At 44.8% G+C, this 22,896-nt stretch overlaps 1 protein-coding gene across 1 annotated transcript; it reads right to left on the reverse strand.

Annotated features, from left to right (window-relative positions):
- Nucleotides 1-3,057: 3,057 nt before the first annotated feature.
- Nucleotides 3,058-5,537, reverse strand: LOC123162152 (uncharacterized). Its single transcript, XM_044579942.1, has 2 exons — nucleotides 4,317-5,537; nucleotides 3,058-3,449 (listed from the first exon to the last, which is right to left on the reverse strand). The coding sequence occupies exon 1, from the start codon at nucleotides 5,526-5,528 to the stop codon at nucleotides 4,341-4,343; it is 1,188 nt and encodes a 395-aa protein (XP_044435877.1). The 5' UTR covers nucleotides 5,529-5,537; the 3' UTR covers nucleotides 3,058-3,449; nucleotides 4,317-4,340.
- Between the last annotated feature and the right edge of the window lie 17,359 nt (nucleotides 5,538-22,896).

Genomic DNA, 22,896 nt, shown 5'->3' on the forward strand with positions numbered 1-22,896 from the left:
GTTTGAGGAGGAGCAACTCACCATCAACCACTCCATCAAGTCCCTCTGGGAAGACGTGTAGAAGAGGGAGGGGCTGTGTTGGCAGCAGCAGGGGCAGATCCAGGCTAGCACTGGGCCCCAGGCCTGCTTGGCCGCTACAGTGTTCAACAGTGTAAAACAGTGCAAAAACACTACAGTCAACCAAAGGAATACATCCACACGCCAGCCTCCTCTGGCTCTGGCTCCACTTCCTGGATGCCGCAACATGGAGGACTTGTGGATGTCGAGTGCAGTTCTTGAGGTTCACGCCATATTCAGCCTGCTTCCTCCCGACAAACAAGAGGATATCGTGCAGGAGCTGAGCTTGTTGTCTCTTTGTCCGGCTGCTCCTCCATCCGGCATCGCAGAGGCCTCTGGCTACGACTACGGCCAGGAGGACGTGATCGTCATCTCGGACGACAACACGTAGGCGGCCAGGCGGCAAGGAATCGGACGCGCCTTTTAGTTTTAGTTAGGTTTTCTTTTTTTATTTGTACAATGTTGTTCAAATCTGTGTAATATATGGATGCCAACTAGCTTGATATTGAAGTTTAACTAAGATTTAGTTTAATTAATGTTTTAACTAGATTATTAATGTGACACGCTCGGCGTTATCTCATAGTCATATTAGGGGTTCACTTATAACAGGGTCCGACAGGTTAAAGCTAGTGTCATCCAAATGACAGATGACAGGTATTACGGGCGTCTACATCAGATGGTGCGCTGTTGCTAATTCAATTTGTTGGTTAGTGGTGCCGCGTCACAACACCACGGATGAGACATATACGAGTGGCGTTGGGAGTAGCTTATTAACACCGCCGTCATCCTTTCAAAAAAAAAAACACTGCCGTCATACTAGCGGCGTCGTGAGGTGGCGTCACTAACGACATTTTTCGGACGCCACTAATATGCATTTCTGCACTAGCGGTGCCTCTGTTTGAAGGGATAGAGGGAGATTGGTGGAATCGATGTTTTATGGCTTGAGCCTCGTGGGCATATAGGAGTATATAGTCATCTTAAAGTACAAGTCAAGACGGGAACAAATCCTACGCTATCCTATGTTTTCTAAATAAATATTATACTCAACAACCTCGACTGCTTCCCTAATGCAGTGTCAAAAAAAGTACATGTAACCGAAAAAGGCTCGCGCATCACTTTATATATAGAGCAACGATCACCATACAGACCAACACATACAACTCACTCTCACGACACACACTCAAGGCAAGATACAAGGGTGTATAAGAACGGCTAGATCACCCCATCCACTCGAAGCAAATACTTGTAGGCAGAGAGAGCACCACTTGGAGTCTCCGGAGACCTCAATCGTGAGCGACTCGCCGCGAAGAGAGAAAGTTGTGCACGACAAGCCGAACACTCCAAGGCGGTGCCTTCAAGAATGGCACGACACATGAGTATAGCCACCGTCTGATTCTGAGATCAAGGTTTCCCTTGGAGCAATCGGAGCATGTAGAGGAGCCGCGACGATGCCTTCAAGAAGGAGGTGACACCCGTAGGCGGCATCGCTGTTGGCTTGGCAGAGCCAAAGCAGGTTTTCACCCTGGGAAGTCCTCAAAGCAACGAGGCGAGGCACAACAAGCCAGCCCTGCACACCCACCCCTCCAGTTGTCGCACCCTGACCACCACACCGCCAGCACAATCATGGCAGCTAGCTCACACCCGAGCCATGAGCTCCGCCCGTGAGCCCATGCCTCCCACCTACAGGGCCGCCGCCCCGACACCCATGGCCCCAACACCATCCTCAACCGAAGCTGCAGCCATGGCCGGCAAAGAAACGGACGGAAGGCACCTCCTTCCCTGCCCCTGGACGGCCCCCAGGTCCGGGGCGCACCCCCGGGCCGGCCGCACTCGACCGCCACCGCTCCGTCCTGCCAGGCCGTGCAAGGACGAGCTCCCCGGTGCACCACCTGACGGGAGGCAAGGATGGTTTCGTGGCCCTCCCGTTGTTGGATCTATCCCTAAACGGTGGCCAACGCTGGGAAAGGTCTAGCCCTATGCCACAACATGTGCAAGCTCAACAGGGGCTGGATTGGAGCCGCACTCGGACCGGCGCCGTGGCTGGAGAAGATGAACCTCACCAGCGGCCGCCATCCACTACCAGCCACACAGCCGGACGGCGAAGTGCAGCGGCAACCCGAGTCGCCGCCCGCCGAGCTCCCGCGCGTGCCAACCCACCCAGGCCACCACTAAACCCGCGCCACTCGCGGCGCAGCCGCCGCTATATCTGGGCGGGCCCAAACGCAGCCGCCGGCAACACCGTAGCCACCCCCGCTGCCACAGAGCCGCCCACACGAGCACCTGGCCCAGGCATCGCCTCCACGCCTCTGCCGGCCACGCCGTCCCATGCCACACGCGACCACAGGGAGAGGGGAAGACCCTCCCCCCCCCCCCCCCCTCCAAAACCCACCGCCGGAGCCGACTGGGCTTTGCCTGGCCGAGCTTGCAGGCGGCGGCGGGGGAGGGGAGAAGGGGAGGAGGAGGGGGTCACGGCAGCGGCAGCGCTAGGATTTCTCCCATGACGTGCATCGCGGGAGGAGGAGGGGGGCAAAGTAGCAGCTAATATCTGTAGTTAGCAACATTGTTAAGTTGAAACAGAATGGCAGGTAGTTCTCGTTATTATGTCCGTGACACAAAAGGTTTCCTTTACTCAAAGAATCCATCAGATCCCACTTCACCTGCACCAGAAATGTACATGATGTACACCATATTAACTAGGACTCTGCCCAATTGAGCCTATAAGCTAGATAAATAAAAGCTGACTATGCGTGATTATATTATATCCTTATGCTAACTACAAACTTGGACAAAAAATATAGCAACATGCCCATCCTGTAAGGGCAAAATATATTACCTGAACGAAACAATCAAACTTGGACACGGCCAGGAAACATAACAGGGACTACACCCCTACAGGGAGCAACACCTTGTTTTCAAAACACAGGGGGGGAGCAACACATGGAATAGATGATCATCGGCAGCCTCATAAACAATCAAACTTGGATACAACCCAGCAAGGCAGGAACCATACGAATCATTAAATCTCGAATAGGGAATATCAATCTGGAAATGCAAACTTACACAAGCATACTAGTAGAGCTATATAAGGAATAAAACTATCATCTGAAACTAGCAGGCTGGAGATCGATATGCAGATCTTGTGCGTTAGAATTCAGAATATAGAAGTTATAATGGTCTCGAGGAAGCGTCAGTACAGAAGCAAGCTTGTAAAGGCTAGAAACCAGCATAATTGCACACGGGTTGGTTATGCACCTAATAAGTTACAGCCACGTGACAAACTGCCAGTGTTGAGTGCCGTGCATTTGCCACTATTGTAGGCCACACATCTGATTTCCTGCGACCTTGAATCCTTTGATTGGTTATGCCACTTGATATTCCACTGTTTCAGTTACCTGATAAAATACAAGGACAATTAGATTACATTGTACAGCCACAATAGTAAATAGTTATTATTTTTGCAATGACAAACAACTTTCAACGATATTTCTCCAAAGCTTGGAAACAAGGTGACCCTCTGATTTTTCAGCGTAAGAAAGGGTAGAGAAAATGCCTCGAGCTGAGGTCTAAGTACCAAGCGCTGTTGGAGTGCAATTCTTTTAGAATCATCCAAGAAAATTCTCCAACTGATATGTACTATTCGTTACAAGGATCGATATACCCACTCTTCTAAATAATCTATTTCTATTCCTACCAAACAAAAAGAAGAAAAGAAAAGTTAATATTTCTGATAAATGTAGTATATAACTATATACAAACCAATGTTGATAAAAGAATTACCCTGAAACTGTACATGTATATTTGTGGTCAAATCAAAGACAATATGGCTGGAACCTAGCATACACAACAATAGTTCAATCACCCTGAAACTCAAGATGGATTCACATCCTTGTGCTTCAAGAAGGAAACTTTTTGGATTCAAAGCATCAAGAGTCCAAATCTTGAGTTATGTGATAACATCCATGTTCTCATATATAATGGTGCTATTACGTCTGCAGCTGGAATTTGAAAGATAGCAGCTAATAAAATTAAAATATACAATATAGAGAGAATTCTTATTCTCTAGCAGCGAGAAAATGGAAGTACGTAGAACTAATATGTTATTGGAATGAATATAGTCAACTGGTCTGCTAATTTAAACTAAAATTTACAATCAGAAACGAGCATGCACATGATGAACATCGTAAACGAGAAAAAATATTTGCTCAGATAACTGGAAACTAGACCACGGTACTAATTAAACAGATAAACAAAAGGCAAACCTTGCAACGTTATTATTCTTGATCTCATCCTAACTTTATCACAGGGAATTTAGGAGGCCAGACCATCAAAACAGGAGTGACACTGAAAAAGTATTTATCGGTTGGTGTCAGCTTGTAGACCTTCCTTGCTGCCTTGCGTTTAATATCCAAAAGGTAGAGGAGGACACCATCCAACTCCATGAGAACAAACTCAGAATTGTCCCAAACTGCATGTATTGTAAGATCAGAATCACCAACATCCTCGAAGATGCGAGTTGGTATCATATGATTAGCACATATCTCACGCAGAAAAATGGTATCCACAAGAAACCAGCTGTGTACGCCGTTGGTATCCATCACGATAAGCCAGATGCGAAGCTGACAGTCCTTTACATGGGTCAGATGAACCCCAGTACGTTGCGTGAGCGACAGACCCACTGTCCAGCCATCTTCAGGTAGGTTAACTAGTGAGAAAGATGAAGACACAAGATCTAGCACGAATAACTTAGCAGTCTTGCCCACGGTGACCAGATTATAGATCTTCATGTCAGCGATCAGACTAGAGGTTATCAATTCGATCATAGGGATTTCAATTACTACCTTAGAGTGGATGGCCCAGATATCGTCTTGTAACACATACAGATGCACAATTGTCTGTTGGTCCTTATAACCTAATGCCAAACAGAAGAAAGACAGGGCATTGTCGCCACCGTTGGGCAAGATGTCATGATCCCAATAGTAGCATATGAAGCCGTCATCGAGATTGAAGAAGGTGGGGACTGGTGGGAGGATGGTCGTATTTCTCGTAGGGTATAGGGGCCAGCGCACCGTTCTTGTGCGCTGCTCGTCGTCGTGGTCGAGGGAGGTGAGGAGGAGGAGGCCGTTCCAGCATTCAGGTGCTTTCACGTGGCCGATCAAGGCGTCTAAATTGAAGCTGCCGCTATGGAGGACGGCCTGGAGCTCAGGGGGCTGAGACATCGGCACGAACCGCGGTCCATTGTTATGCATGCTGAAGACGTAGACGCCGAGGAGGCTGGGCGGGTGGAGCTTGCGGAAGCGGCGGAGGAAGGCGGGCGCGGAGGCGAGGCTGAGCCAGCGCTTGCAAACAAGGGCAACGCGAACGAGGCTGGTGGGAAAGGTGACGCGGATGATGATCTCGCCGAGGAGATCATCATCATCGAGCACGGCCGAGATGGCCGCCTGGGGCGATTGCGGCGTCTCCTGCCCTTGCATATTTTTGGCCAAGAGAAAAAACATGGAAGGGTTAGGGTTCTGGTCACGAAGACACTTTATAATAGTCGATCCGAGTTGTAAACAGATCGTATTTCACCACTTCAATAGCAACGGGTCCTTACGTTTTTTTTAGTGAAGGTCCTTACGGATATGTTAATTAGGTGTTTTTTAAGAAAAGAAGGAAGACTCCCGGCCTCTGCATCTAGACGATGCATACAATCATTTTATTAATTATTAGCACAAGACCTTATAGAGTCATATAACAATAAGACTAAAGCCACCGTCTAAGCAACATCTCATATCCAGTTGATGAAGGGGCCCTGATAGTCTGGGCCTAATACCAAACAGACCTCGCAGCCAAACCTAACATCTAAGACCTGAGGTCCCAACCAGGACGCCTGCCGGGTATGGGCACCCATCAGTCCGGCGTGCTCCTCAACTAGGACGCATGTCGGGTATGAGGCCGTCGTAGCCACCTGCCACCAATCCATCTTCAGAACTATATTAATGCATATACCTTACCCGGTCTAGCTGTCGTCGATGCCACCACGATGCCAGACCGCGTCACCCTCCTGCGCGAGTCCATCTCCGCGCATCGGAAGTCGAGTCACCACAGCACCATGCCGCCGAGATCCACCGAGATCAATGAGTGAGATGAAGCACCGCTCCACCAAAGAATCTGTCCTCTGGTCCCTCGATCACGTGTGCACCTCCAAGAATGACGCCCCAAAGGGAGGAACGACACTAGAGCACCGCCGTAATCCGATCATCCGATCTAGGGTTTCCCCCGGAGGTAGTAGAGAGTGGCCTTGAACTTCCCCATGGCGATGCCTTCAAGTAGGGAACGATGCAAATAGCGCCGCCACCGGCCTTGGCAATAGCCGAAAGCAAGTTTTCACCCAGATCTGTTCGAAGGAATCCAACTCCCGTGCACGGCCACCGCCACCACCAGGCTAAGCACTCGCCGGCGCCGGCACCTCCACGATGCCCAGAGGCCGCGAGACTCGCCGCCACCATGCCTGGGCCGCCGGCCACCGCTGCCAACACCAACCCCACCATCCACCGGATCTGGGCAGGGATTCCAGATCCATCCCCCACAACCCACCACCACGAAGGGGAGGAGGCGGCGCCATCGAGGGACGTCGGGAGCGGGAGAAGGAGCCGAGGCACGGTCGGCCCGACGCCCGGCACCACCAGGCAGATGGGAACGCCCCGCGGAGTCCCCAACTGCGTGCAGGAGAGAGCCGCCCCGCCGCCGCCAACGCCACACGGCCTTTGGCCGGCAATGCCCCAGGCGGCGGCGAGGGAGGGGGTTGAGGAGAAGGGGACAACTAGGGCGGTGCTAGGGTTTCCTCCCGGAGGCGCCCGCGGGAGCGCCTCGGGGAGGAAGGGAGTGACACATTACATATCATCAATTAGGTGATGGTTTAGCTTTGCTTGATATGTTACTCTACGTATTTCATTCAGAAAATTCCATCAATTTGATCTGTTCTTCAATAGTAATTACTCCCTCCGTTCCTCAATATAAGGTGTATTATTTTTCCAAAAAGTCAAACTTCTCTAAGTTTGATCAAGTTTATAGACAAAAATATCAATGTCGAGAATACCAAATCATTATCACTAGATTCATCATGCACTATATTTTTACATTTTATATATTTAGTATTATAAATCTTTATATATTTTGCTGTAAAGTTGGTCAAACATAGACAACAGTTGACTTTTTTAAAACTAATACACCTTATATTTAGGAACGGAGGGAGTATGTGCTAACTATCTTTCTTACTGAGAATATACACTAGTAGAAAACGGGCCATTCGAACCGGTTCGTGAGGGCCATTTGTCCCGGTTCCCGAACCGGGACTAAAGGGTTGTAACTAAAGCCCTCCACCTTTAGTCCCGGTTCGATCTGGAACTGGGACAGATAGGGCTCCACGTGGCCGGAGCGGCTTGCCCAGGCAGGGGGACCTTTTGTCCCGGTTGGTGCCATCAACCGGGACCAAAAGGCTTCCACGCGTCAGCAGTTCAGGGGCTGGGTTTTTTTTTCAGAAGGGGGGGGGGGGGTGGGGGGGTTTAGGGGGTTTTGTAGGGTTAATTTAGGGGTTTCATATATTGTGTTAGCTAGCTAATAGAGAGGAGTGTCCTCTCTTATCTTCGTACTTGATCGACGCTACGTATAGAGAGGACTCGACACGCTAGCTAGCTAGTAAGCAAATGAAGGAAACCATTAAAGTACAGAAGATCGTCATGAACATATATACACAGAGAGAAGTGATCGACCTCTCCTTCTCCGATAGATTGGTCGAACAACAAGTTTTCGTATATCTATCCGACGCTACTGGCTATATATATATATATATATATATATATATATATATATATATATATATATATAATATAAGATCTTTTACGTCCCATAACATCTGAACTCAACTTTCACATGGTATTCTCCGTGTTTGTCGATGACGTGGTCAAGAAAGAATCCCGCCAATTCCTCTTGAATTGCTCGTATGCGATCTTGTGGTAGGAGTTCCTCCCGCGCCTGCCACATCTAATTTCAAGAAGGGGGTCAATACATATATATGAATGAAACTGAACACAAATGATGGTAATAAAATAAAATTGTGAATATTATTGCTTAGGCACTTCATATTGTTGTTTAGAGTATCCCCGCTCACAGGTGGTGTGGTGGATGAACTCGCAAATGTAGCATCCACGCAAATCATTCTCGGGTTCCTGCCACAACCACTTTACAAGAAATAGATGTCAATCAAACTGATAAGCAAACATGCTAAATCGTATTGATGAAACAAGCTAGAATCAATGGGAGATGGGCGGAACTAGCTAGTAGCTAGTACTTACTTTTAGGTGGTCAAATCGCAGTTGCGCTGGCAGTCCCGGAGCTTGTGCGGTGAACTTTTTCCAAACCCTGCAAGACAAAGAAAACAATTACTTGATATCAGGAAATGGACAAAGTTGCCGATATGGTGCGATAATGATCTATTGAACTTACTTCTCGAGCATTTTAGTCATGGTCGCATACTCGTCCCGATTTTTTCGTTTGGAGTCTATGACGGTTACTAGTCCCTGCTATAGCTTAATCTCTAGCATTATAAAGTGGAACCTGCGCATGCATGCATAACTCATCAATTACATTACTATAACCTTGAGTAATAAGGGAAACCGAATATGCACAAGACAGTAACACTCACTTGTATTCGTAAGGAAAGAGTATTGTAGCTTTGTTTTGATTTTGAAGTAATGATGCGAGCAACTTGGCCTCGGTTTGTCTGGCATCATGTTTAACACTCCATTCATCCATGAGTTTTGTGTTAATGAACCCAATATCACGTACTTGTCTTCTCTTCAATTCGGCGACCTTCATCTGCATAATATAGTGAGGATAATTATATATACATGCAATGAAAGAGCTGAGCTATATATAGAGACTTAACTAATTACAGAGAAGTAGTACTTACAGACAGCAGCAAGTGATGATTGTTTTATTGAGGGCCTTTTGATTGTAGAACTGGAAAAACTCCTCATATGGAACTAACAACAGATCAATTCCAACGAGGTCGTGCTCCTCTTTAACCGATAGCGACAAAGTATTTTTCCGAGACATCATACAGATGTCCATGTACCAATCATGGAATCTTCGCATCATCGTTGTTAGGGAAGTACCAGGTCTGACAAGAGGCTTCCCGTGCTCAAATCTTAATATGTCCACCTCCACTGTTCCAAAACTTATTGCATCGTCGTCGGCCATGTAATCTCCAGGATTGGTACCGGGTAGCACCCCCGGAAGATTAGCAACGATATCGCTAGACACATTGAGCGGGGGGCACGATTGCTTAGCTTGTTCGCCGAGCTGGGGAATTTGTTTCCCTTTTCTTCGTTCTGCTTCTGGCTGTACTGCCTCCCGCTATGTCTTGAGCTTGCATTGGTTTTCCTTGAAAAGGAAAGGGTGATGCAGCAATAGTAGCGTAAGTATTTCCCTCAGTTTTTGAGAACCAAGGTATCAATCCAGTAGGAGGCTCCTCAAAAGTCCCACACACCTACACAAACAAACAAAGAACTCGCAACCAACGCAATAAAGGGGTTGTCAATCCCTTCACGGCCACTTGCGAAAGTGAGATCTGATAGAGATAGTATGATAAGATAAATATATTTTTGGTATTTTATAATATAGATTGGAAAAGTAAAGATGCAAATAAAAGTAGATTGAAAGCTTATATGATAAAAGATAGACCCGGGGGACATAGGTTTCACTAGTGGCTTCTCTCAAGATAACATAAGTATTATGGTGGGTGAACAAATTACTGTCGAACAATTGATAGAAAAGCGAATAATTATGAGATTATCTAGGCATGATCATGTATATAGGCATCATGCCCGCGACAAGTAGACCGACTCCTACCTGCACCTACTACTATTACTCCACACATCGACCGCTATCCAGCATGCATCTAGAGTATTAAGTTCATAAAGAACAGAGTAACACATTAAGAAAGATGACATGATGTAGAGGGATAACTAATGCAATATGATATAAAACCCATCTTTTTATCCTCGATGGCAACAATACAATACGTGTCTTGCTGCCCCTGCTGTCACTCGGAAAGGACACCGCAAGATTGAACCCAAAGCTAAGCACTTCTCCCATTGCAAGGAAGATCAATCTAGTATGCCAAACCAAACTGATAATTCGAAGAGACTTGCAAAGATAACTTAATCACACATAAAAGAATTCAAAGGAGATTCAAATATTTCTCATAGATAAACTTGATTATAAACCCACAATTCATCGGATCTCGACAAACACACTACAAAAAGAGTTACATCGAATAGATCTCCAAAAAGATCGAGGAGAACATGGTATTGAGATCCAAAAAGAGAGAAGAAGTCATCTAGCTAATAACTATGGACCCGAAGGTCTGTGGTAAACTACTCACAACTCATCGGAGGGGCTATGGTGTTGATGTAGAAGCCCTCCGTGATCGATTCCCCCTCCGGCGGAGCGCCGGCGAAGGCTCCAAGATGGGATCTCGCGGATACAGAAGGTTACAGCGGTGGAAATAGTTTTTCATGGGCTCCCCTGATGTTTTCGGGGTACGTGGGTATATATAGGAGGAAGAAGTAGGTTGGTGGCCGCCTGAGGGGCCCACGAGATAGGGGGCGCGCCCTGTAGGGGTGGGCGCGCCCTCCACCCTCGTGGCCGCCTCGGCTACTTCTTGACTTGCACTCCAAGTCTTCTGGATCACGTTTGTTCCAAAAATCACGCTCCCGAAGGTTTCATTCCGTTTGGACTCTGTTTGATAATCCTTTTCTTCGAAACACTGAAATAGGCAAAAAAATGCAATACCGGCTAGGCCTCCGATTAGTAGGTTAGTCCAAAAAATGATATAAATGTGTAAAGTAAAGCCCATAAACATCCAAAACAGATAATATAATAGCATGGAACAATCATAAATTATAGATACGTTGGAGACGTATCACCTCCCGTTCTAGAGGCTTGAGAGACAATGGACCGTATCTCTTTTGGCTCCCACCTCTGGCTGTACTGCTAGACGCCGGGGCAGCCGGAGCGGCTACGGCTGCCTTCTTTCGTTGCTTAAGAGGCGGACTGCTACGACACGCCAGAGCAGCCGGAGCGGCGGCGTCTGTGTTTCGCCGTCTCTTACTAGGCGGGGAAGGAGGAGGCGGGCTGCTCGGACGCGCCGGAGCAGGCGGAGAAGGAGGTGGAGTATTGCCGCCCTCACATGCCAGAGCAGGAGGCATAGTACCCTGATCACTCACCAGAGGAGGAGGAGGAGGAGGAGGAGGAGGCGGAGTGCCCAGCTGACTAGCAGGAGCCGTGAAGTTCAGAAGCTTGATGTGCTCCTTCCGCCATAGACACGGAGTATGCATAGCAAGACCCAGCTGAGTCTCCCCATCACCTGTAGGGGGTCAAGCTGGAGCTCCTCAAATCCCTCTGTTATTTCATCCACCATCACAACAGCATAGCCTTGACTTTGAGCTGATCCCATTGCGTCATAAGGTGGCACTGGTGTGAATCCATGATAAAATCCATGGGGTAGCTAGGACTCGTCAAGTCAGGCTGCTGAACGAGCTCGATGGAAGCCACGCTGCTTCTCCGCAGAGATGGCGGGGTAGCTTCTGGGGTAGCATCTTGGGCAGGATCTCGCAGCTGCTGGTTCACAGCATCTCGTTCCTCTAGCTTTCTTACCCTTGCCTTAAGCTCCTGTAGTTCGCTCTGCTCCACTTTCCTCCTCTCTTGGGTTTTGTAACCGCCTGCGTCGGGAAACCCAACCTTCCACGGAACGGAGCCTGGTGTGCCTCGTGTTCGTCGAGGGTGCTCAGGATTCTCGGGGGCCCTTGTGAGCTCACCGTTCTCTCTGTCGGGAACGAACTTCCCTTCCCGCACTTCGTTGATTGCTTTTCGAACCTTTGTGATGGGTGTTGCACGTTGCTTGTCCGTCCAGCAACACTTCCCTGTTTCAGGGTCCATTGTTCCACCAGCCCTGAAGAACCAAGTCCTACAATGGTCTGGCCAGTGCAATGTCTCTGGTTCGACCCCTTTAGCAATCAGGTCCTGCTCAGCCTTGTCCCACAATGGTCGGGCTTTGAGGTAGCCACCTGACTCCGTGCGATGGTAATGCTCCTTCTTTGCAGCATTTATCTTGTTAGTCGCTGACATCTTCTTACTCTTCTCCGATGTCTTGTTGCCCACAAATGCGGGCCAGTAATCTCTTATCTTCTCAAATCGACCGGTGAATTCTGGAGTCTTGTCTTGGTCGCCATACGTTGTTTTCAACTCATTCTTTCACCTCCTAAATAGATCTTCCATCTTCTTGAGAGCATAGGACTTGATCAACAACTCTATAATTGGATTCTCCGGATCCTCCTCTTCCGGTAGGGTGAAATTTACCTTCAGCACTTTCCAATGATCTTCTTTCTGTCTATCTTCGACAAAAGAAATTTGAGGAAGCTCTTCCTTCTTAGGCTCATTCCATAGCTCGATGCTGATCGGGATCATGTCCCTAACAAGAACCACGCACTGAGCAGAAAATGCTTCCTTGGTCCGAAGGGGTTTAATCGGTTGGCCATCGCACGTGATTTCTATGATCGTGAACCTTTCATCCTGGCGCAACTTTTTCTTCGGGCCTCGTTGATTTACTGAAGTATTGCTTGATCCGGAAGGCTATATAATAGAAGAAAGAAGAGTTAATATATGTACATACCAAAATAATCAATGTACAATTAGCTAGTCAGCACAGACTTAATATATATATATATATATGGGGATCGACTATTCGTCACCCAGGATGAAGAATTGTTATTCTTCACCCCAGCCGGTCCGTGCAGTTCCAGCCACGTATTCTTTTGTTTCTCCCGACCACTACCGTAAGTAAACAATTAGCTGCAGTAAGATTACTGTTCCTTTCCGTGAGCCAGCGACCACAAATTTAGACGATGCAAGATTTTCTGTTAGCTGCGGTAAAATTAAGCTTTGCTTTCGAGCCACCACGGAACTAGGCGAGGTTACATTTTTTGTTTGTAACATAAGATTGCAGCTACTACTGTGACGTGTAACATCACCACATTGGAGGGAACATAGTTTTATTAACAAAAAAGAAGACGATAACGTATGATTTTACTTTTTTTGCCTCAGTGAACCTATTAACAACAAACTGATCATAACAAACATATCTGCAACCAGCAGTCAGACTTTGTGGCAATGTGCCCTAAACTAAAACGTTATAAGAGTAAATGTATATTCACTCTTTAATCCATTAGAGACATTGCATACACTGGGCCAAGTGCCCTCTTCTTAATCAATAGAACAAGCAAAGCTTTTGCCTTGGTTCAAATAAAAAAGAATGCACAGTAAGCTATAACGGCTCATCTTATGGTGAAATTGCACTTATCAGTATAAAACTACGCCGACACTTTTAACATCACACTATGAAAAAAAATTTGGCATGGCCCCGTGTTGCCAATAAAAATGTACAATGGTAGAACAATGTGTCTGTAACTTGGTGCAATGCAAAAAGTCAGATGAGCTGTTATATATCCTGTGTCGTGGTACTGGACTAGTAAAAGTGCCATATTTTTATCTCCACATCAGTGCCTCCAGAAACTTCCTCTACGTCTCCAAGTCCCTTAAAAATAGCTTCTTCCCTTCCTCGATTTCATAGAAAAATTGCTATTTCTATTTTTGAGCCTCTTAAAGATATACTAAAGCGGAATTTAGCATGGATAACATACTTCTTCCTGTAATCACTACACTAGTTAGTCTATATAATCTTTGAAACAGAAATGAGACTCTGGAAACAATATCCGAGCAAGATAACAAGGACATAATGGTAAATTAATTTTAAGGTATTTATGCTCGTTTCAAGAATGAGACAAAAAATATATTAAATCTGCAAGCTCCAGCAGTTCTTTTCTGGATAATACACTAGACCTTGGTTACATGGTGAGACCTCAACTAGATCACTATAGCAAAAAAAAAACTAAAGGAATGAGTTGTGCATCAATTTAAGGGAACCACATACAAAAATTCTAGTTTGGGGACAAATATCTTTCTTTTGGAATTGGATATTGGTATGTAATACATGGATCTACTTGTACGAATCACAAAACTGATATGCAATACATGGATCTATTTGTATGAATTCAGTATGAAATTGAACTGATATACAACGCAAAGCAGGGAGTATGTACTATAGACACATGGTCTTTGCATGTGCGCACCATAACATCTACAAAAGGCGAAACAACTTTAACTCAAAATAAAAGAAAATTGTTGTGCTAACAGTGAAAAGTTATACAATATGTAGAGCAACAAAACAAACAATGTGATAATTAAAATAAAAAATGGAGAGAATATAAAACTCCACCGTACCTTGCGAATGAAAAAAATGGAGCAATAAATAAACGGTAGTGGGCTTCTGTCAAAATTGTATGCATATATCTTACAGCAACAAATTTGTATATCCACCAAAAACTTTTAGCTCCAAGCAGACCCCAAACTTTTAGCAGCCTCTGAAGAAGCTCCACCAATGTGTTCGATTAAAGCTACCTGCATAATAAACTACAGAGGATCAAGGAAATAAAGGCAATACTTGTATATTTCTAGGAAAAAAATGATCATCGTCTTCTATTAAAAAAATTAGTGCAGTTCGACCTAACAATTTCTTTGTAGGCACTTTGCATACTACTTTGCCCAACCAGTCACTGTAAAGATGTATAACTACACACACAGGGAATATATGGTATTTATCTCATGTCAACTTGTCTCTTACAGGGAATAATAATAAATTGTATACAAATTTTGGTGACAGGGAGCATATAAGGAAGTTTTCTACAACAATGTCTATGGCATGCAAGAGAAGTGTGCGATCGGAAGCATGGCAGCGCAAAAAAAACGTGCTCTTATCTTATATGCTCAAGAACTTGAAAATATATAATAGAAGTATGCACTCGAGGGATTTTATTGCAAAGTACAAATTGTATATAATACTATATGCTTGAAAGAATAACAAAATGTTTAGAAATTCCACCAAAAGATGCATTATTCGAATTGGCAATTTTCAGTTAGAAATATCATAGTGCAACATGATATATGGATTAGACAGTGAATACAAAATGAACTTTATTATTATGCCATAAATGTTAATGCACATGCTCCATCCTTTCCACTCCCAAACTCTATTTACCAATGACCACAACTGAATGGACATATTTTAACTTGGGTAAGGTGCTAATAGGCGCGCGCACACACACACACACACACATAACATGCATGTGTATTTATCCCTATTGATTATTTGCGCAAACGCAACAATACAAAATCACCCATCTCCACACATCCATGGCGAAGGTATTGTCATGTGTAGTTAATAATATTAATATCGTTATTTTAGACCAGGACTGTACACGACAGCACAACAAAAGGCGGCATGAAAATAGGCAGAGCCTGATAATAGCAGAAGATAAATGAAGCATAATGCAATTAGCAATCCCCCTTCGAAAATCAATATCTGAATCCATAAAATGATTAAATGAGCATCATCTACAGTAGCACAAAGATTAAGTACAAGCATCTCTAATCGATGCCCTGGTTATTATTCTCTCATCACTTTTAGCAGCAGTGCAAAAGGGAAAACATCTTCCAAATTGTCAATCAGTATTGTGAAAAATATAAGAACAAATCTTAGGCAACACATTCCAATTTGACAACACTTCTGTTATTTAAATCTCATTTTACACGCTGGCAATTATCATTTTGGCCACCACAGTAAAAAAGGCCGATAACTGACTTTTTTTTACATGACGGTCAGATTGCCAGTCCTAGCAGGCGCTAGATTCAGTCATTTGACAAACAATTATTTCTATGGACTGTTTTAGAACCGGATCAACACTTTTGATCTGCAACTATAGGTGTGAAGAACATATCACAACAGGAACCTAAAATTACATATGGCAGAAAAGTGTTATCATGGCCCAATAAAAAGTTGGCTGGTGTCAAACATACATAAAAGGTCAAGACTTATTACATGAGTTAAGATAAAGTTAATATGAGCACCAAGAATAACTTCACAGGACCAGAAATTTAAATCTACAGTGAAACCAAAAGTGAGAGCTAACTATGTAACGGCACTGCGGTCAAATACGAAATATTAAGAGCCGAAACCTCATTTGTTCCCAGCTTTGCCTTTCTTGGTGTTCTTCCACGAGAACTGCCCCTGGCAAAGCATTTAAAACTATGAGTCAATTAAGAGAAAGTTATGTTGCGGCCAAACATGAAAAAGCGTCAATTCTGTTGTGCAAAGTTTAGTACTTTGTGAACTTCCCTGTTTTCCTACATTGTGAATTTTCCAACTCTGTAACCTGGAAGATGACAACACGTACTTAGACATTTGACGTAAATAGTATTTGCCCATTCTTTGCATTAGTTCTAAATAGGCATACAACAGTGCAAACATACATCCATGTGCTAGTCATACTAAATTCTCACGGAATTACCAAGTTCCCCAAATAAATACTATATATGTTTCCTGAAAAAGTTGTAATGCTCATACGTATTCTTCAGTAGTATAAAAATTCATCTGAATCACCCATTTCTAATGGCTCGCAGCTCCAGATTCGGAGGAAAAATAGATGAAGGGTGGAGAAGAGGCTAAAGACTAGAGCCTTCACCTTGTTCGGGGAGGAGTTGAGGTTGGGGCCGCCGGCTAGCGGTCGTTGAGGAAACCAACGTGGCGCAGGTGGTCGGGCACGGCCGATGCAGGCACGTAGTGGTATCTTCTGGACGCCATGGTGCCGCGGTAAGTTGAGGACGGGCGTGGGAGCGGGAGCAGGCTTCACTTGCGATCCCCGGAACGTCTTTCCCGAGCAACGAGCTGCCGAGGTTGCCTCTGAGGAATGGCTTGTAGAGGTATGGGCTGAGAGATAAAGGCTTGTAGAGGACAAACACTAGGGATGAGGAGTCAGTAGTACTCGGGTGAATTAGAGAATAGATAGACGTCTGTTGGCATTCCAACATTTCTTCTCATTTGCTCTCGGCTGTGGGTTCTTCAATATTAGCAATTGGCGGTTCGTTTGTCCTAATCTGACATTCAGGATCAAGAGGTACTAGATTCTCTCTCGGGTAGGCCCTGGAAGTAGAAGTTTTTTTTTTTTTGAGTCATGCCTTATTAACCAAAAGGTGGTATAAACTTCATCAGACAACCTTGCACACGCGCAGTGTTGACGTGGTTCTAGCCATGCAACTCGGACCATGCCCACACAACAGATGATGTTGAGCGGTACCTAAGGATGCCGCCAACGATGCCGGTCCCATGATGCCAAGACTCCAAGACGCCAGACACAAAAATGATTTAGTCCAGTCACATGGGGCACCTCGGACAAGTGCCAAACCCACACGTTAAGCCGGAGTAGAGTTGTCAAATCTATCGCCACACACGCCTTCACATGACATGAAAAACACTGCAACCCCTGTACCAAGCAGAGGACGGGCAATTGCCGGAGCGCGCCGCCGGGAACAATACGGAGGGCAAAATCCATGGGCCTTGAAACCAAGGAGATAATTAGCAGCTTGAGGTCACGTCGCCTAGAGTGAAATGGCTGACACGCGTGTGAAGACCCAAGTCGTGGCATGTGCATCACTGAATCGAGTCTACAAATCACGTCTCATCGGTGCCGCTGGGACGTGCACCACAAGATCCATTGTTGTTACTAGCAAAAGGGCCCGTGTGTTGCAACGAGAGAAAACAAATCATAATCTCCAATAGCGATGACCACATTCACATCTTATCGCATGATTTCAAACATATGTTGACAAACGAAAGAAATGTTTCTTTTTTGAAATTTATTCACAAATTGAAGCAATGTTGAAATTTTTGAAAAATATCGTAGTTGTCAAAAAACTTGGTAATTAAAAAATTATTACGAATTTCAAGAAACATTTTTAAAACATATTATAATATTCCGATCCACCCCAACAATTATTTCCTCAAAATTCACGCCGGTATCTAGTCACGAAAAATCAGAAGCATTACATTAACTACATACCTTCGATCATATGTGAACATTTTTAAAAATTTGGTACCATTTTTAAAAATTGTGTACATTTCTTAGTATTTTCAAACATTTTCCAAAAATCGTGAACGTTTGTTTATTTGCGGACGGTTTTTAAGCATTTTCTTTTGAATGCGAACAATTATAGAATAAACGAACATTTTTCTTGAAATTGGTGATTTTTTAATTCACGAGCATTTTTGGAAATGCATAAACATTTTCTGAATGAGCAAATATTTTATAAATTATAAACTCTTTTCTAATTAACAAACTTTTTTAAAAAATTAGGAATTTTTTAAAAATGCATGAACATTTTTTGAATTAGCAAACATTTTGTTCATTTTCATTTATAATTTTAGTACACGGATTGTTTTTCAAAATAATGGATTTTTTGATTCATTTTTTTGATACGTGTTTTTAGAAAAATAAGCATTTTTTTAATTCACGAACATTTTATGTTTTCTTGAACATTCTATTTCAAAATTCCCAGTTCTTCTAAATTTTAAATGGTTTTTGAAGTTCCAAATTATTTAAAGTAGAGGAAACAAAAACAGAATAGAAAACTAAAAAAAGAAACTGAAAAAAAGGCGCCCGCAAATGGGCCGGCCCAGACAGGGATTCCCTGCAAAACATTTTTTTGTCACTTATAGATGGCATTGGTGGGTAATATTTTGCAACTTTGAGGCAATTTTAATGACGTGCCACGAGAAGCAATAACTCCTTTATTAGTAGGGGTAGATGAATGATTTGGTGCAACTTAAACAACATTGAGATTCGGTGCAAATTCTAATACATAAACATAATTAAAGGATATCCAGTGCAAATTCTAAAACGAAATTCGGTATTTTATGTAGAAATTTAAACCTAGTCAGATTCTTCCTCGAGCGCCTTCCACTCCTTTCTACTCAAACCGCCGAATATTGGGACTGGGTCGTTGCTACCGTCGTCGTTGGAGCCATCGCCGTCTTCATCTCTGGAGAGGTCGATGACATCGGTCCTCCCCATCGCGTAATCCACGTACAGGCAATGCTCCACCTCGACGCGCTCTCGGTAGCTTCAGCAGAGCTCTGCCATGCACGCCTCGTCGGCTTGCTCGGCTTCGAGAGGCTCGCAGGCCTCTCGGTCTTCCCACCATTCGCATGGGGTTCACTACTAGGAAAATGCTTATAGATAGAAATTTACCAGTAGCGAGTTTTTGTGACCCCACGCTACTAGTAATTACCAGTAGCGTTGTGTAGAAACCACGCTACTACTAACATATAACAGCAGCATTTGTTTGCTTGGGCCGCGCTACTGTTACATGGGCCGCAGGGCAAAATCAGTAGCCCACTTAGCTGTAGCGTTTGTTCTGAAAGGGCGCTACAGCTGGTGGGCTTAGCAGTAGCGTGGTGCTCCAGCCAGCGCTACTACTATAGCTAAAGAAAACCGGCCCGATCGATCCCCCCTCACCCCCCTCCTCTCACAATCGATCCCCTCCGCCCGATGACAACGCCGCCGCGGTTAGGGGTCGTCCCTGGCCGCCTCACCCCCGTCGACGGTGTCGTGCACCGCCACCACGCACGGTCGCCTCTCGCCTCCTCCGTCGCTCCAGCCCCGTAAGTCCCCCTCTCGATCTCCTCCTCCCTGCGCACGCCACAGTAGCTCCTCTCAATCTCTCGGTTAGGGTTCGTCGTAGGGTCTCCAATCGATTTGTCGCGGCAGCTCTCCATGTTGTTTCTCAAATTAACCCTAATGAATATTGATGGTCAGATGGATTAGTGTTCGGTTTGGTTAACAAATGTAGATTTTTTTGAGGTGATGTTCATGGCCAAAAAAGTTTGGGCTTGGCCACTAGGTGTTGTTCATGTGAGAGACAAAGCTACAAGCTCATGTTCCTATCATAGAAAAATAGTTAATTTGTAAGTGCTATACTCAGAAATCATCAAGATTTAGGATTACTGATATGAGAAGGGGGTAGTTTATTTAGTGTGCTTTGTTGTGATTAATGAAGATGAGATGAGATCAAAGTATTGTTATGTTTTGCCATATATTTGTTTGTTACATCTCTAGATTATTGAGCTACTAGTATTGTTTAACCTTGTGTTTAGTAGCTCAATAACCCATCTAGAGATGTAACAAACAAATATATGGCAAAACATAACAATACTTTGATCTAGAGATGAACAAATATATGCTAAGTGTTTGGCATCTACTTCGAGTCTAGTTTTCTTCATGCGGCGGTAATAAATTATATGAAACTAGTAACTACTATTTTGTTTTTAGTGTTATTGGCATTAATGTATCATGTATATATCATTTTGCTTTTTGTACACAGATCGTCCCATGCAATGTGAGGTCAGAATTCAACAATCTGACTGGAGACTCTGTGACATTTGAGGCTCCTAGGGGCCCCTACACTATGGAGATCGAGAAAGGACGAAAGATGACGCGGGTGGGAGGAGATGGATGGGTCCGTTTCATCGACAACATGCATATCACCAGTGGTGAGTTGATCAGCTTCTCCTTCAGAGCTGAAAGACCCAAGCTGGCCGTGATTTATATCAACAAAGCAGAAGATTATGAGGATGATGACGACCCACTCGGTGATGCCATCGTAGATCAAAGAATGAAGTTGAGCGAGGAGGAGGTGTGCAACCTATGGGACATCATTCCGCCACGTGCTGACTTCGTCGGGGTGCCATTCGTGACCCGCCTGACAAGTACCATGGTTGATCGGCATATGATGGTATGTTGCATTTACTGTAGTTTTTAGAGTAATTTGATGATATGCTTTATTGTTATACTTAGTGTAGAGTCCGATGATATATATGCATAGTGAATCTTATATGCTTTATTGTTATATTTAGTGTAGAGTCTGATCATATATATGCTTAGTGAATCTTATATGCTTATTGAATCTTATATGCTTAGTGAATCTATGCTTAGTGAATCTTATATGCTTTATTGTTATACTTAGTGTAGAGTCCGATGATATATATGCTTAGTGAATCTTATATGCTTTATTGTTATACTTAGTGTAGAGTCCGATGATATATATACTTAGTGTAGAGTCCGATGATATATATGCTTCGTGTACAATGTGTGAGGCTACTTATTAATTGATATGTTTTTCTTATTCAGAAATTGCCAAAAAGCCTATCTGAGAGTTGTGGTATCAAGCCTGATGAAGAAGGCTCTGCTGGAATACGCCTTACCGCAAGGGGCTCCGTCACCACTTGTGCGTACGGCGTGGACACGGACGGTCGCACACACTTCAACTCGGTTGGGTGGAAGAGCTTCCTCGTCGGCAACAATCTTCATGTTGGACAGGCAATCTAATTACTATTAGGAACACCCACCGTCCAGGCTTGAGGATGATGGTCGTCATCGACATCATCTAGGACTTCATATGCATGCGTGTGGCTGTTGAACCATATATATGCTAGTATGACTACCTAGTAGACTTATCAACTATGATCTATTCATGCATTGTTGACTACTATATGAGTTTGTGAGATTGTGTGGTTATATTAAATGTGGTACTGTCATTAATGTTTGTGAGATGGTTCTGTGAACTTAGTTTATTTGCAATGGACTTGTCTTGATTTTCATGAATATTGCACCTGACTGCTTTTTTTATTTTTTATTTCTATTTGACTAATTGTAGCGTGGGGAGAAAATAGGGCGCTACTACTATGTGATGATAGTAGTAGCGCTGGTGGAGGAAGCAGCGCTACTAATAAGTATTTTAGCTGCAGTACTTGTTCAGAAATGCACTACTATTAAATAATAGCTATAGTGCCCTAGCAGTAGCGTGGGTGCCCGCGCTACTGGTATGTAAAAAACCAGCGCCACTAGTAAGCTTTTCTCTAGTAGTGGGTGACCACTTATTGGTCCACCGATGGCTCCGGTGGTGGCAGTTACCCGTTGGGGAAGTTACGATGGCTGGCGGCGCCGTAAAGGTGCACCTACTTGATGTCGTATGTAGGCGCCGCCACCTCCGCCGAGTGGTAGGAGCCCAATTATCGGGTCTGGCCGGTGTAGCGGTCGTAGATTTAGGTAAACCAAGCCCCCCACTTGGGATGTCGCACGCCATGGTATCTCGGCTCCGGCGGGGCCGGGGGCGGGAGGTCTGGAAAGGCCGATGCGCCGCCTGCATGGGGAGAGGAGGCGCCACCTGCGAGAGAGGAGGAGGCACCGTTTGCACGGGAGGAGGAGGCGCTGCCACGACGTGGACTCGCCGGCCGAGCATTGCAGATGGGAGGGAGAGGGAGGAGCGGCGGCAGCCGAATCCAGCCATCGTCGCCAGTGCTCGGCTAGCAGAGTGTGAGTGGGTGCGGCCCGTCGGTGGATTAGGCAACAGAGGCGGTGGGTTTCCTTGGTGCGTGGGGGGGGGGGGGGGGGGGGGGGTGTTACTGGGCGCATGGGAGGTGGAGTATTTATACTCGTCGGGCACCACTCGGAGTTAGTTTTAGGGGATCGACTCATTGTAAAGGTCAACAGCTGAATTGTGTTGGACACTGGGACTCGGCACTATGGCAGACCCACCGTCTACATTTTCATCTAGCTCCATTGGTAATAACATCCTATACCATTGTTTCGGTTACCTGATAAAATAGGCTTACCATTGCATACTTTCATGAGACAAGAAAATATTTTGAAACATCAAACAACTTTCAGTGATAGTTCTGCAGAACCTGATGGTAAAAGCATTTTAGAATAGCATATATAGAAAATTCGCAACTATTTTGGTCTTATTTGTAACTTCAATGTTTCAACACTTCTAATAATTTATTTCTAT

Source organism: Triticum aestivum, chromosome 7B, assembly GCF_018294505.1.
Source record: "Triticum aestivum cultivar Chinese Spring chromosome 7B, IWGSC CS RefSeq v2.1, whole genome shotgun sequence".
NCBI classification, from domain to species: domain Eukaryota; kingdom Viridiplantae; phylum Streptophyta; class Magnoliopsida; order Poales; family Poaceae; genus Triticum; species Triticum aestivum.

Excerpts from the sequence above, each read along its gene's own strand:
- LOC123162152 (XM_044579942.1), bottom strand. The coding sequence starts at position 5,528 with ATGCAAGGGCAGGAGACGCCGCAATCGCCCCAGGCGGCCATCTCGGCC.